The sequence below is a fragment of the Perognathus longimembris genome, chromosome 8 (genome assembly GCF_023159225.1).
Source record: "Perognathus longimembris pacificus isolate PPM17 chromosome 8, ASM2315922v1, whole genome shotgun sequence".
In the NCBI taxonomy this organism is placed as follows: Eukaryota; Metazoa; Chordata; class Mammalia; order Rodentia; family Heteromyidae; genus Perognathus; species Perognathus longimembris.
Genome location: NC_063168.1, coordinates 1239835 through 1255691, shown reverse-complemented (window position 1 = coordinate 1255691; position 15857 = coordinate 1239835). Strand labels below are relative to the sequence as shown.

At 60.2% G+C, this 15857-nt stretch overlaps 1 protein-coding gene across 1 annotated transcript in view; it reads right to left on the bottom strand.

Annotated features, from left to right (window-relative positions):
* Window positions 1-1031: 1031 nt before the first annotated feature.
* Fam178b (family with sequence similarity 178 member B) overlaps window positions 1032-15857 on the bottom strand; it is an 80704-nt gene continuing 65878 nt past the window's right edge. The window contains exons 14-16 of the mRNA XM_048352301.1: window positions 2772-2849; window positions 2309-2461; window positions 1032-1102 (exon numbers count right to left, since the gene is read on the bottom strand). Coding sequence (XP_048208258.1) covers window positions 1070-1102; window positions 2309-2461; window positions 2772-2849 — 264 coding nt within the window. The 3' untranslated portion in view covers window positions 1032-1069. The remainder of the gene's footprint in view (window positions 1103-2308; window positions 2462-2771; window positions 2850-15857) is intronic.

Genomic DNA, 15857 nt, shown 5'->3' with positions numbered 1-15857 from the left:
GGACTCAGGGCCTGAGCACTGTCCCTGGCTTCTTCCCGCTCAAGGCTAGCACTCTGCCACTTGAGCCACAGCGCCGCTTCTGGCCATTTTCTGTATATGTGGTGCTGGGGAATCGAACCTAGGGCCTCGTGTATCCGAGGCAGGCACTCTTGCCACTAGGCTATATCTCCAGCCCGGTATGGGCTAATTTGACGGGGCAATCTCATGCCATTTTCTGCCTGCAACACTCCAGCCCAATCCAGAAAGAGGGAGGGCAGATCTGCCCGGCCGGGGCGTCTTAGGAGTGGGCACGCGGGGCCACCCAGGGGATACAGAGGACACGGACTTCTCAAGTCTAAGACATCCAGTACCCTGCTAGGGACCCAGACCCACTAAACCAGTGTGAGCCAGGCCAAGGAGAGCAGCAGCAACATCTGGGACTGCAATTTGGACCCACCCCCTACGCCTAAGTCTGGGGAATTGATTTCGGAGCGCTACAATAAATTGAATTAAGCATAATTACAGCTCTGACCCACCATCTCACTCCACATGGCCTCCCCAGTGGGAGTAGGAATCCATTTCAGACTATATTCAAACAAACGTTCCCATCCCAGCTCTGAGGCTCCTGCCCTGGGACGGCAGGACTCAGTGCTCCTCAGTGGGGTCACGGCACGGCACGAACTATCACGCGGCTGCGAGGGCGAGCACTCAGCAGTGCAGAGGTTTCGGGAGGTGGAGGTGGGGCACTGGGCAGTCAGATTGAAGAAAGGCTCCTAAACCACGGACGCTGACAGGAGACTTTAATGTGCACAAAGGCACCTCACAGGTGCGCTGGGGAGGAGGGGGAGGGGCGGCGAGGCGGAGCTGTGGCGTCCAGGCCTCCGGGAGGCCGCTGGGCGGGGCAGGGCAGCTGAAGGGTAGGCCCCGCAGGGAGAGGCTGACCCTGCAGGGTAGGGGCTGGGCTGTGGGGGTAGCGGGCTCGCGCTTCCTCAGGCACGTCAGAATCCAATCCGGCCTCCGTTTTCTGTCTTCTTCGGTTCCCTGATCCCCAGTGGAATGAAGGGCTCTGGGCTGCCTCACCCTTGCCTCTTTACGTGCTTTTCCAGGGACTGAAATACTGAGCCTAAGGAGAAAAACCGGCTAGGATATCTGCCCCCAGGTGCTGACCCTGTCCCTGAACTCAGTGTCCACTCACTGTCCACGAATGGCCTCTGTGCGGGAGCTGTGTGAGCAACGCTGAGGCAGTCAACAGATGGCTGGGCCGCAGCGCCCAGAGGGGCTGCCAGGGTCCCCGGCCTGGCCGGCTCTGGGAGGATGGGGGCAGATGGGGGGAAGATGCCCGCCCCTGACCACCGCCGCCAACCACTTTGCCCGGGCTTCGTGATGTATACACTGGTTTGATCCAGTTCCTAGGGGATCAGGGTTAGGTCTACCTTCCAGTTTTATCAGGGACTTGGTGAAATCTGAGCCCTAAGCCGCAGCCTGTGGCTGATGTGTCAGCCCCAAGTCAGAGGTTCGAGGGAGGACAAGAAAAGAGGCAGAGAGGCAAGCTGGGGGCTAGGGGGCCCGGGGGGGAAGGGCACAGAAATGGACCTGCCTGACCCGGCTGTTCCCCTCAAAGGCTGGGGACACCCCACGCCAGCCCACCAAGGCGCTGTATGTTGGGCTAGTGGCGGCCCGAAGGGACGGGGCGAGTGGAGACGGCAGAATGCCTGCGTGTCAGGCTGGTCTGGGCCCCGATTCAGGCACTCACGTGAGCTGCCTACAGGACGGGGCACGTTACTCGATGACGAGGGGGTCTCTGGTGAGCCGGCTCATGCGTGTATGGGTTCCTAACAACCTTGCTTGGGGAGGATCTTACGGATTCAAGTCGAAATGGATCCGTAACCAAACTAGTTTAGCAATAAATGTTACTACCTAGAAATTCCGAGAAAAGCCCAGGGCTACAGTTGCTGCCGTTGGGGTGTCCCTCCCACAGAGACCGCTGCAGGGTGTGTGGGCAGGGCGGGCGTGGAGGCGGGAGCCTCTGGGCCCCTCCTGGCCCGTCCCCAGAGCTCAGTTTCTCTTTGCACCTGCTCAGGAGCAGGCCTCTCTCTACCTGCCCCCCTCCCCCAGCACTGACACCCCCACCCCGGGCGCAGGATTCCTGGTAAGAAGGATGGAGGTCCCGAGGCACTCGTATTCCTTCCCGTCCGCCCGCCCTGTCCGCCCAGCCCCTTGGGAGCTTGGCAGCTGCGGTGGGGGTGGGCGTGCTGCTGGTTCTGGTCAGCTCTGCCCAGCTGGCCACTTCCTTTCCCCCCCCCCGGGTCTCACGGGCTCAGGGCACCACCTGGGGCTGGCAGTGGGTCAGCAGCTCCTGCCAGCGGATGTACATCTGGGTGGCCAGGTCCTTGAGCTTGGTCCGGTGCATGGCCTGTGGGCTCTCCCGGATATGGGTGTTGATGTGGCGGTCCAACTGCATACACAGCAGCTGCAGCTCTCCCTGTGGGGGTGGAGACGCGGGGAGGGCGTGGCGAGGGCCAGGCACATCCCGAGGGGGGGGCAGCTCAGAGAGGGAGAGCCAGGTCTCCCTGCCTGCTGGAAGTTGGGCAGGAAGGGGAGGCGGGGGCTGGGACAAGGACTCAGGGTTAGGTCAGGATCCCTGGCGGAAACCAGTGGGATGGCGTGGGAGGAAGAGGCCCTGGTACCCTCACTCTGCAGCTCCCGAGGGAGGGCTGGCCCCCCCACAGCCTGGGGGGTACACACAGCCGGACACCCCACCCTGCTCCGGCCCCGCCTCCTGGGAGACTCACCCCCTGGTCTGGAGTGATGTCCCGGCTGCTGACCACCACCCCAGCCAGCATCAGGAGGCTGTGGCACAGGTAGCAGACCTGGGGAGACAGACAGACAGACCGCACTGCCCTCCCCCGCAGTCCAGGGGCCCAAGCTTCCGCTGGATGGGAAGTGGCCGGCCCTGTGGCTCCGGTGGTAACACAGCAGCTCTGGGCGATAAAGCTAGTTCAGCCCCCCCCCCCACCCCTGGAGTCCACGCGCGTGCGCGCACAGGCACAGACCGGGTTCAGGACCCCACTCCCACAGGACTGTGAATGCGCCCCGGCAGGGAGGTCCCGAAGGGTCCTGCCACTCCGCGCTGTGCACCCACATCTACGAGTGCTGCAGGGGCTGCTGTGGCACACGCGCCTGGAAGCAGCAGAAGGAGGCCCTCAGGGGAGGGAGGGAGGAGATCCGGCCGCTCCCCGCTTGGGCTCACCTGTCCTGTGCGCACCTCGGCCTGGCCTTGTCTGGGAGGCGCGTGGAGAGAGGGGAGGCAGGAGGGAGAGGGGTTGGGGGTAAATATCCACACGCCTTTCCTACCACCTCCACTTTAGAGGTGAAGCAGGTCCAAATCCCATTCTAACGGATGAGAGAGCAGACTGGCTCCCGGGGAGCCCTCGTCCCTGCGGGAGCCCTTCCCCGGTGGGCATCTGTCTGCTGGGTTGCAGGAATGGGATACGGGGAGCACTCCAGAGGCAGGTGAGGCTCCCGCTGCAAGGCGTTCTCCATGGCCCCGGCACACCAACCTCCCCCAGAAGGTCCTGCTGCCTTTCCCTTGCCGGCTCCTCGGGCCTGGGATAAGGAGAGCCGCTGGAGACTTCTCCCTAACTTTGCCTGTGGCACCTAAGTAGCCCCGAGGAGGAGCTGGGAGGCCAAGAGGAAGGCTCTGACCATGGCCAGCCCCAGGCCTCCTGCCCCCAGCCTCCCAGGCCTTCCCACTGCCCTCCTGGAGCGCCAGGTGGTAGCCACGGGATAGTCACGGACCCCAGGAACCCCCCTAGACAGAGCCAGAAACTCGCTTTTTTTGGTGGATAGTGGGGCTTCAACTTGGCGCCTGAGCGCGGTCCCTGAGCTCTTTTGCTCAAGGCTGGAGTTCTGGCTCTTTGAGCCACAGTATCCCTTCTGGTTTCCTGGTGGTTCACTGGAGCTAAGAGTCTCAGGCCCTTTGCTGCCTGGGCTGGCTTTGAACTGTGATCCTCAGATCGCAGCCCCCAGTGCCCGGCTGCTGGAAACAGTTCTGAGGGCTCCAGCTTTGGCTCTGTGAGCTAACGTCCAAAACCAAATTCATGGTACAAAATCCTGATGAAAGCGGCCGCCGGGGCTCCCACCACAATAACTTGCCCTACCTAAGCCCCAAATGGCTGGGCAGAGCGGCGCGGCCCACAGGGAGTGACCCCCAGCTGCCCCTGGCAGGCTTCCAAGAAGGCGCCCCAAACCAAGATTGAAATACCCGAGCCCTGCCAGCTCTGTACCACCCGCCAGGTCCCCCAAGCCAGCGGCGTGGCGGGCCCCAGTCAAGCTGGTTTGCCAGCCAGCCAGAGCTGGTCCCTCTGCACAGCCTGGCCCGGCTCTGTGGAGACTCGCAAAGCCCCTGAAGCTCGCAGTCCTGGCCAAGGATCACTCCTGCTCCGCACAGCAGGATGGCCACGCTGCCCCTCACCCCCTGGGGACCGCAAGATGCTTCTGGAAGGCAGTCACTTGGTTAATGAATTTCACATCTCAGCTTCTGATGAACCCAAAGAGGAAAGTGTCCTGGTTTTGGGGGGGTCTGCTGTGGGGCTGTAGCTCAGAGGTGCCAGGGACCAAGTGAACAAGCCAAAGTATGATTCAAAAGCCAAATCAGGCACCAGTGGCCCACACTGGTAATCCTAGCTATTCAAGAGGCTCCACGAAAGTCCATGGGGTTCTTACCTCCCATTAACCACCCAAAAGCCAGGAATAGAGGGCTAGCCTTGAGTGGAGAAGTGGGGGGACAGAGTCCAGGCCCTGAGCTTTATTTAGCCCCCAGGATGAAGACACACACGCACACACACACACACACACACAGAACAGCCCGGTGGGGGGGGGGGGGGCAGCAGAGGCTGCAGATCCCGAAGGTTGATGAAGACATTAGAGGAATGGCCAGGTAGCCACCTGGGCTGGCATGGGGTAAGGAAGGAGGCAGCCTAGGCCAGAGCTGGCACTGGAGTCTGGGAGGGAGGTAAGGGACTGGGGGACAAACTGGAGATTCCTGGGGGAAACTGGTGATAAACGGGAGCCGAGATGGCGTGGAACACCAAGGTGGACAAGTGGCCCTCTCTGGGAGAATAGATTTTTATCTCCTCCTCCTTCTCTTCTCCCTCTTCCTCCTCCTCTTCCTCCTCCTCCTCCTCCTCTTCTTCTTTACTTTTTTGTTCTCTCTTTTTTAACATCTGGTTTTGTGATTCCTAAGCAATGGTTACATCTTACTCATGGCCTCAGAATACAGTTCAAGTCACTTTTATTTATGTGTTTATTTTTGCTGGTTCTGGGACTAGAACTCTGGTGCTGTCTCTGGACTTGGTTTTGCTTAAGGTTAGTGCTCTATCACTTAAGCCACAGCGCCACTTCCAGCTTTTTCTGGGATTCTTGCCTTGGGTGGCTTCGAATCGCCATCTCAGCCTCCTGAGTAGCTGGGGTTTACCGGCATGAACCCTCACACCTTTTTTCTTTCTTTCTTTCTTTCTTTTGCCAGTCCTGGGTCTTAAACTCAGGACCTGGGCGCTGTCCCTGAGCCTCTTGCTCAAGGCTAGCACGCTGCCACTTGAGCCACTTGAGCCACAGTACCGCTTCTGGCCTTTTCTGTTAATGTGGTACTGATGCATGGAACCAGGCTTCATGCATCCTAGGCAAGCACTCAGCTGCTAGGCCACATTCCCAGCCCCCCCATCTTAAGTAGCTGTACAAAGAGGTTTCAACTCCACCATTCGGATTATGAGTACAATGCATCCTGAGCAAGCCCACCCCTCCTATTGTTCTTTTTAAAATATCTGTTTGGGTTTGGTTTGTAGTCCTGGGGCTTCAACTGAGGGACTGAACGCTCTCCCTGAGCTTTCAGTTCAAGGATAGTGCTCTACCAGTTAAGCCACAGCTCCACTTGGTGCTTTTTGGTGGGCAACTGAAAATAGAACTTCAGGGACTTTAGTGCCTGGGCTGGCTTTGAACCACGATCCAGGGATCTCAGCCTCCGGAGCAGCTGGATGAGATGTGGGAGCCACTGGAGCCTGGCCTGGTTGAGTTTTTGTTGTTTTCATACTTCCCTGGTTTGGGACGCGTTGGTGGGTAAGAAAGAAAGGCATGACCTTGAACAGAAGCTGAGGCCCCTCATGGCGGGTTTCAACCTCTCCCCACAGAACCAGTGGGGGGGGGGGTGAGGAGATAAGAAAATACCTGAACACAATGGAGCCTGGGGAGGGGCTGCCCGCAGGAGAGGGCGTGAAGACCTGTGGGCTGACCCTCACCTCCCAGACCTTTTGTTTTCACAGGTGAACACCTTTCTCCCGTCAATAACCCGGGCGCTAGGGAGGCCTGCGGCTGGGCTCCAGGCCAGAGGTCGGAGGTCTCCCGTAGCGTAGTACTGCGGCTGTGCAGTTGTCTTCCTAGCCATGCCCCGGGACACCGTGGAGGAGGAAAATCTGTCCGAGGTATTTACCCCGTGCAGTGGGGATTTGCTGAGAGAAAAAAGTGCACCCAGCTCTGGTTTCACAACTTCATTCTGATGTTTATTCCCACAACTGCATTTGCAGGGAAAACCCCAGAAAAACTAATCTGAGTGGGGGCTGGAGAAGAGGAGGCAAAGTCCCAAAGAAAATCCTGGGATCCCCATTTCATAAGCCATTTTTCCAAAGAACCAACGTGCTTCAGCCTGAAGGTTGGCACAGGCCCTCCTTCCTCCTTCGCGGGGTGCAATTCCCTAGAGCGGATCTCCATGGAGGGCTGGGGCTCCAGCCAAGCACGGAAGTCCTGGCTGAGGCTGGGGTCCCTGGTAGTGCTTCCACCTGGGGTTCCAGCTCAGAGGTGGAGAATTTCCCTGAGGCACGCGCAGAGCCCTTTCTAGCCCCAGTGCCGGCACAAGGCAGGCCTGGTCCCCGTCTCGTCTCGCAGAGGGCCTCGGGCCGGCACGAGCGGGTCTCGCTCTGTCCAGACCACGGGCAGCGGGCCCGGCTCCTTCCACTCCTCTCCTCCGAGTGCAAGTCAGAGACGTGGCCCATTCCTGGAGAGCTGCGGTTCCGGGCGAAACGCAGGCCGACCCTGAGCCTCCCGTAGAACGCCCCTGCTTGGCAGACTTGAGGCGGGCCAAGGGTACAGGGCAGGCACGGTAGGCAAGCAAGGGGCGGCCCTGCAGAACGGGAAGCCAACAGCAGGGGTGGGACAGGGCTTCCTGCTCGGTGACCAGTGCCTGAACTCAGCAAGTTTGCTCCTGTCCTGGCTGGCACCCCCCACACCAAGCCTCCCCCCGCCTCTCTCTCTCGCCTGGGATGTGTCGGTGAGGCCAGCCATGTTTCAGTTAGGGGGAAAGTTGGCAAGGCTTCGCGGTCAGTCTGTAGGTGAGGCTGTGCTGTCCAGGTCCCAGGCCCTTGTGGGATCCGCTCAGAAACTCAGGTCCTCTCACAGGACACACGTCGAGGAGGCAGACAGGAAATGGCACCCAGGAAACCCCAGCATGGGCTTAGAAAGAAGAACGAGCACGCGTGGACCCGGTGTTGATGGCACGGTGGGCCCGTCCTCTGGCTGCAGGGGCTGCGTTTCCATTTCCCGGGTGGCTCTCCCGGATCTGGGGGGCCGGCTCTTCTCAGAAGCCACCGCGCCCACTCGCATGTGTTGCATTGCTTCATTCCGGGCCGGCCCTCCGGCCCTCCCTCCCTTCCTCCCTCCCTCCCTCGGGGAGGCTGACCCGATGCGCCCGAGAGTGGCAGGCAGCCCACTGGGCAAGGCCTCGGGCTCTGCTCTGGCTAGCTCTCATCCCAGGAGCCACCAGCTCAAGCGGGGCCTCTCACATCACTGTGGTTAGGAAACAAAAGGGGAAAATGGGTGGAGGTTTCCCAGGAACCTCATCCACCAGGAAACCCCCTGTCCGCGAAGGCCAAGGGAGCAGCGAAGGGCAGCAAAGGCGGGGCGGGGGGGGGTTCTCAGGAAGCCGCTGGCCGCCACGGAGCAGCCCAATTCCTTCCAAACGCAGGGACATGGCCTCTCGCCGGCCAGAGGCTGTCGGGCACGGGAGGAGGGCAGGTGTCCTGTGTGCTGGAAGACTCCAGTGAGGCTGTGGGACAGCTGCTGGGGTTGAGGGAGGACAAGGCTGACCCAGGAGCACCTGTGGAGGGGATGAGGCTGACTCACAAGCCGCGGCGCTCCGAGCCACAGGGCCGGAGCCCGGGGCTCACCCGCCAGGCCCCTGCCTGTTCACGGAGCTGGCTCTGTGCTCCCTGCCTGGGGCGCCAGGACCCCGCGCGGCCCCTTAGGCTTTAGGTGGAGGTGGCTGCCTTTGGGACCCTGCACTCTGCCTGCCCTTGGGGCCTGAGGTCTAGCCCAGACTGACAGCCATCTCCAAGAAAAGCCTTCTCTCTGAAGCCGTCAGGAGGCTGTGACCTGAGGATGGAGGTTCAAAGCCTGCGAGGCTCTTATATCTACGTAATGACCAACAAGCCGGAAGTGGTGCTGTGGCTCAAGTGGCAGAATGCTAGCCTTGAGCAAAAAGAAGCCAGGGACAGTGCTCAGGCCCTGAGTTCAAACCCCATGACTGGCAAAAACAAAACAAACAAAAACATTGCTAAAACATGCTGACCTATGCCTGGTGACCCCCACTTTTTAGCAGACATGGAAGCCCAGGTGTGGAGAGGTCCCCAACACGCGTGGCCCCTGTCCGGTGCGGGAAGTCTGGATCCCCACCCTCCAGCAGGGCGAGCTGCCAGTGTGGTGACCTGGGCAGGCGGGGCGTCCTCCTCAGCCTGTGCCCGACGGCAGGGCACAGAGGCGCCCCCACGGCGGGCAAGCCACACAACGCCAGCCGTCAGTAGTTGGGAAGAGTCCTGAGGTGGGGCTGCTCCCAGGCCCCAGGCCCAGAGCCGGGCTCTTCTGGCTCCGAGGCCATCAGAACACAAGATTAGAGGGCATGCATTTTTCTAGGTGTATCTCACCTGAACCTGTTCTGAGAGTAGCACTCGTCAGCACTGATCACTAAAACCATGCTTCTTGTCCTCAAGACCAAACTGATGACCTACTGCCCTTGTCCACATAGCTTCCGTCCTAAGGCTATGGGCTCCCGTCCTGGGCCTGGACAAACACCGGAGCAGTGAGCAGAGGGCTGGGCCCAGAGTTCTGTCCCCAAAGGACTGGGACTTTGGGAGTGACTCTACCCAGAACAGGTCATCTGTCCTGTCTTAATGAGCAAGAAATGACACGGACACACAGTCAACTGCTAGGAAATGAGGCCTGTGACATAATGCCTCCTTCTAGCCCACGGTCCCTGAAGACACAGGGTCGGAAGGCCAGAGAGCAGACGTCACAGGCACCGCCGGCCAGGCTCAGGACAGGGTCTGCCGAGGGACACTCTCTTCTGCCAATCAACGCGGCTGTTTGGGGTGGGTGGAGCCCTACACATGGAACAGGGGTGAGGTGCTCTAGGGCGATGGGAGGCAGGAGCGGGACTTCCGGCTCAGCCGCTGGGAAGGGTGGTGGGTGGAAGGTGACTCCCAGCAGCCCCGCCGGGTGGAGGGCCTGGGGAAGCCCAGCGGCACCCACACCCTTCGCCTTCTCAGAAGGCTCGGAGCTCCCGCAGAGTTCAGAGTGATCAGGCCCTGTCACACTGTCCCAACCTTGAAACTGAGCCCTGAGGAGCCCAGCTCCTGCTGGGGACAGAGTGGGAAACGGGAGGCCCTCGTCCAGAAGGCCGGGGGGAGCCGTGGCAGGGACTGGGGCAAATCCTTCCTGTCCACGTGCTGTCCGGAGGTCATCTCAGAGGTCTACAGAAGGGCAGTCCTTGAGACAGGCTCGCACCCGGCTCCCCCTGCCTCTGCGCTTCCTGCAGATGACGGGACGCTAGGTTCTTCCTGCCTCCGCAGCGGGGCCTAGAGACCCTGACCCCTGAGGGGCCTGGGCCGGAAAACACCAGCTCTTCCCCAGGCCGGCCCAGGGCCAGGAATCTTGGTGCATGTGTGAGAGTCGACACGTGTGTGTGTGTGTGTGTGTGTGTGTGTACACACATGTGGTCGTGCCAGCGTGTGGGTCTGAGTGTGAGAGTCAGTATAAGGGGCTGTGTGAGGAGAACGTCAACCCAGCTCTGGCCACAGAAAAGGAACCAGGTCTCCGGCGTCTTTGTCATTTGCTGCCATCTCTCTCTGAGTGTTGGCGTGGCTAGAACCTGGTGAGCACGGCACCCCTAACACCCTCCAGGACCCCGAAGCCTAAGGCTGTGACTAGGAAGCAGGGCGTGCTACGGAGTCCAAGGTTTCCGAGAGCATTCCATTTGGGCCTCGTCGCTTCGCGGCCAGTCCCCGGCTCTGAACTGGGCCAGCCAATCACGGTGTCCAGCGGCTCTGAACTGGGCCAGCCAATCACGGTGTCCAGCCTGGCTGCCTGCCTGACGGGCGGGCACATGGCTCAAGCCGAGCCAAGCCCGTGGAGTCCACTCTGGGACACGGCGCTTTCTCTCCCCCTCGCTGCGGTGGGTGACTGGGGAAGGGAGGTCAGCCTGCAGTTCCACGCGGCGGTCCCCGGAAGCCCGCCCAGGAGGAAGGCGCCACGGGGCAGAGAGGAGCGGCGGGGAGAGGGACGCGGGGGCTCGCGACGCGGCTCAGGAGTCTCGGGACTCATCTCCCTCACCAAAGGGGTCTGGCAAAGGCAAAGGAGACAGGACTAGGAGGGTGGACAGAGCAGGCAGGGAGCAGAGAGGTGTCCACAGTGCGGGAGGGAGCCTGCCTCGCCCACCCTGAGCCCGAGCCACGCGACACAGACGCTTAGACCAACAGTGCTCATTCACTATTCCAGTGCTCATTCATTATTCCAGTGCTCATTCACTATTCCAGTGCTCATTCACTATTCCAGTGCTCATTCACTATTCCAGTGCTCATTCATTATTCCAGTGCTCATTCATTATTCCAGTGCTCATTCACTATTCCAGTGCTCATTCATTATTCCAGTGTTCATTCACTATTCAGTGCTCATTCATTATTCCAGTGCTCACATTGGAGCTTGAACTCAGGGCCCTCGGCTCTTGTTTGGCTTTTCCACTGGAGGCTGGAGTTCTACCACTTGTGCCATACCTCTACAGCTGGCTTTTTGCTGGTTCACTAGAGGTAAGAGTCCCTTGGATTTGTCTGCGTGGGCTGCCTTTGAACCACGATCCTCAGACCTCAGCCTCCTGAGTAGCTAGGATTATGGGCGTGAGCCACCAGAGACTTGCTGTCTCCGCATCTCTTGCGCGTACAAGCTCTAGGGTCCCCTGCAGGCAAGCTGGGGACGGCAAGGAGGAGGCTCAAGGCTAAGCCCCGTCACAGAACGCAGGGCTTCTGGGAAAGACATCCATGGCGTGGATTCAAACAGCATCTGGTTTGCTGCAGGGGTCTGGCTCATAGATGGGGTAGGGCCAGCTGGCCAGAGGCTCAGCCCAGCAGGGCTTGAGTGTGGTGAGACAGGTCCGCCTGGGAGGAGCTCAGTCCACAGAGCCATCCAAGGGGACACGAAGGCTGAGGAAACCCATTAGGACTGTCGGCTACCCAGGCAGAGACCCCTAGGTGTCTCCTGGAGCACTGCCTGGCTAGAGTGAGCCTCCAGCTGGCTGAGTTGGATCCAGCGCTGCCTGAAGCACTCTGGCCTGCCTTCCTGTCTTAACATGTCACTTTACGCCCTCTTTATGCACTTGCAAAAAGTCTAGGATTCCTAGGACCCAGGCAACGTTGGCCCCTGCCTGCCATTCCCAGACCTGAGCCGGTCCTCTCTCTTTACCCCAGGAGGTAAGCTTCCCTTGTTGGAGGTTTAAGTCAAACTATGTCTGGTGCACCTCATTTTGGAGGAAGTAAGACAAAACCAACCACAGACTTTGAAGGGGAGGAAGTCAGGAGTCCTGACGGTCTATTTTCCACTCCTCAAATCCAGTTTTCTTTTTCTTTTCTCTTTTTGTCCATCATGGGGCTTGAACTCAGGGCCTAGGTGATCTTTTTCCACTCAAGGCTAATGCTCTGCCATTTTGAGGCACAGCGCTACGCTACTTCTGGTTTCCTGCTGGTTAACTGGAGATAGGAGTCTCATCGGGTTTTCCTGCAATCCTCAGATCTCAGCCTTCTGAACAGCTAGATGACAGGCGTGAGCCACCAGTGCCCAGCCCACATCCAGTTTTCTCCCAACCCTTTTAACCTGGGTCCGACCCAAGTCTGCAGTCCTGCAGGCTGAGACTCTTCCCACTGTGCCAAGTACGACCAGCAAGGAAGGAACGATGCTTCACCAGGCCGAAAAGCAGACGGCAGAGGGGAGACACTCCAGGTTCACTTGGTCTTTGAGGGTGACACGGGGCAAGGGGCTTGTGTCGGAGCCAAGCCTGGGTTGAGGTTGCCAGAGAGGGCAGAGGTCAGCATAGAGCTGCCAGAGGGCAGCGACTCCCGCTCTGTCCTCCCCTGCCCCTGCCCCGCCCGCCCCTCCCCACCACAACCACCCGTGGAGGTGGCTTCTGGCAGGGTCACCAGACCAACAGCTGCAGTCTGCATTTGCAGAGCAAAAGCAGTAAAACTTGTTCATCAACTCTCTCAACACACACACACACACACACACACCCCACCACAAAGATTTACAGTCCATGCGCTTGCAGACAGCCACACAGCAAGCCGCACCCCCCAGAAGCCAGGCCGGTGGCTAATTGGAGCTCCAGAGTCTGCGCATCTGGGCAGGGCCACACTGCCTTGTCAGGCTCAGGGCACACTCGCCCCATAAAATCGCTTCTTCACAAACGTGCATCTCCACAAGCAAGCTGTCCCGGCCTCCGCAGCTGATGGGCAACCCAGGACCTCACTGCCATGCAACTGGAGGGGCGACTGCAGCCACCGGGGCTCAGCCCTGCTTCTAATCCAGCCACGCGGGGCGGGGGGGGGGGGGGGCTCTGCACCGCTGTTCAAAGCCTGCTGGGGCACAGGAGGCCTTGAGACCTCACGTCCAAAATATTCAGCCTAAAGCCAGGCGGCAGGTGTGGCAGAGCCAGATGGGAGTGGGAACGCCGAGGAAGAGAGGGAGGCACCGGGTTCGAGCCTGGGGACTGGCACAAAGTGAAGCCCAACAGAACAGCATGGGGCTGATGGACACTCAGAAGGCGGAGATCTGAGGATCCTGGTTCAAACTGACCCTGGGCAGACAAATCCCAGAGGCTGCTCTTATCTCGAGTTCACTAGCAGAGGGCTGAAGGTGGCTGGAGCGGAGTGCCAGCCTCAGTCAGAGCCAAGGCTGACGAGAGCCCGAGGCCCGAGCTGGGCCATCACCAGCACCGCAGGCACCCGCGTGCCCAGCCCTCGAGCTGGCCGGCGGGGAGCAGGTGACAGGGCGAGGAGCGGGCCCTGGTTCTGCCCCCCTCCCCCCCTTCCTTTTCCTCACGCGTGGGAGACCTCAACTGCAAGCAAGTAGAGAAACCTTCCGCTCCACCCCAGGTCGCAGGGACCTGGCTGCACCCGACGCCGCGGTAGACGCCAAGTCGCGGCCCACTCCCTTTCCCTGGGTGAACCCAGCTCAGAGCAGACAAACCAGGGCCAAAGGCTTCAGCACTGCTTCCTTTCCTCCAGACATGATGTCTGGCTATGTTTCCCAGGCTGACCTTGAACTTCTGGACTCAAGGGATAGATTCTCCTGCCTCAGCCCAGGTGGCGCAGTACTTTACAGTGCCTGAAGTACTCCCGTCGGCTTCTGGAGAAGCAGGAGATTCTACGGAAGCTCTTATTTCCTATGTATGACTTGCTAAGCCCCTTGGGCCCTCCCCTCCCGAGACAAGCAGCCAGCTTTGAGAGCCGGGCCTGACCCTCCCTCCTGGCCTCCGGGCGCCCTCACAGAGCCGAGCCCCAACATGTCGAACATGTCGCTGCTTTTGATAAAGCACCCCGGTTCACTTTCCACGCAGGCACTCCCTCGCGTAGAGTTCCCCACGGAGCACTGTACCACCAGGCACGGGACCTGAGGAGCCTGGGGCCAGGACCCGTCGGAGGCCACGCAGCGAGGGAGGGCAGTCTCCCCAATGCCGACAGGCGCGCAGAAAGGGAGACGGGGATTGAAACCCAGTTCCTTCCTTCTGTTCACGAATCCATCCCTCCAGGGTAGTAGGATGGAGGCTGTGCCTGGTCTAGCTGGCCAGCCAGACAAGGAAAGGGTCCGCGTGCCCCGGGTCTCTTCCCGGAGGAGGGGCCAAGCCGAAGCGTGTGCTTGCAGGGTCTGAGGAGGGCTGGAACAACCCCCTGCAGTTTAGGGCAGGAAATCTCCCAGACAGGAGTGAAGTGGGGGGCGGGGGCGGGGATGGGGCTCGGCCTGGCAGAACCAGCCGCTGGGAAAGCAGCCTTTTCCTCCCTGCTACATCACCTCTGGCTGACCTGAGCCTGGTCTCAGTTTCCCCACTGTACTCAAGGGGTAAGAAGGCAAAGACTTTGAGCTCTGTGGATGAAAGGCTTAGCCCCAGCCCAGACCACCACTCCCTATAAAGTGGGGCAGATGACGCCGCGCCTCGTTGGGGCTGGTGAGTAGCCCCATCTTGCCTTTGAAGATGAAACGCAGTCGGGCCTCATGAGGAGTCAGTGAGCTGGGGGGGGGTGGACCAGTCACCTGCCCTGCCCGGCCCCTCCCAGGCTGCCACTCCACGCGCGGCTCCGTTCCACTCTTGCCTTCACCTGCCCTCCGCGGCCAAGGTGAAGGAAGCCCAGGGTGCCTAGAGCGACCCAGCACCGCCTGCCCTCCCCGTCCCCAGCCAGCACCACCTTCTGGGGCAGTGAGCGCCCCAAGACGGGCGAGCCCCTCTCAGCCAGCAGGCCAATCGGTGGTTTCCAAAATGGCTGCCCACGGGTGGCTGTGCGGAAAGAGAGAAGCCCTCAAACGAAGGCGGCCTTTAACCGCGCAGCCCACCCCCGGGCCATCCTGCCAACACCTGGGGCTCCCACCGGACAGACCGGAAACGCAGTGAGGCAGCTGGAAGCCTCCGGCTGGCAGGAGCCACAGGCGAGCCGGTGAGGTCCAGGCAGCCCGAGGCTACTGCCTTCACTCAGACTCGGCCTCCTCTTTGTGCTCATCTCCCCCTGGCTCCCCCTACCGCAAAGTCCCGACAGCACCGCCCCGGCGGGGGGTGGGGGGGGCTAACCCATCTCTTTCTAGAGTCCCCTTGCCAGCCTGGGTGGCACACTGGGCGCGGGGGAGAGGCCGTGCGGACGGGGCGCTCCGGAGGCCGCAGCCTCGGAAACGCGCTGAGAGGAAGCATGACTGCAGGAGAATCTTCCCTGCGTACTCTGGAAGAGGAGCTTGCACCTGGGGCTCAGCACATCTTCTAAATGGTTCATTAAGTAATTAACTTATTTATCTGATTTGCAGAGTGATGCCCAAAGGTTGGCTTTCTAGATCGTCAGCATTCAACCCCGAGAGTGGTTTTGGAATTACTGACTTCCTGGTTAGGAAGATTCCTATCTCCATTCTCTATCCTCAGTCTCAGTGGAAATGTACACACACACACATACACACACACACACACACACACACACACACACACACACACACGCGCCCCAGGGAGCTGGGCTTGGGGCCTCACAGGTGACATTTATCATTCCATGGACTCACAGGCCTTCCTGTCCCTAACCCTGCCACCTCCTGCTTCAGGAGGAGCCCATGGCCCAACTCCCACCACAGCTTAGCTTTAGGGCAAGCTGGGCCATGTCTGGAAGGCCCATTAGGAGGAACTGGGGGCGAGCCACAGAGTGGGGACCGGCAGGGAGGCTAAGAAGAGAAAGGGGGGCTCCTCTCCTATCTACAAGCTCTCTGGACTTCCCGACACACTCCCTCCTCCCTGCCACCGGTATACTTTGGCTCCTGCGTCTTTCCAAACCCTG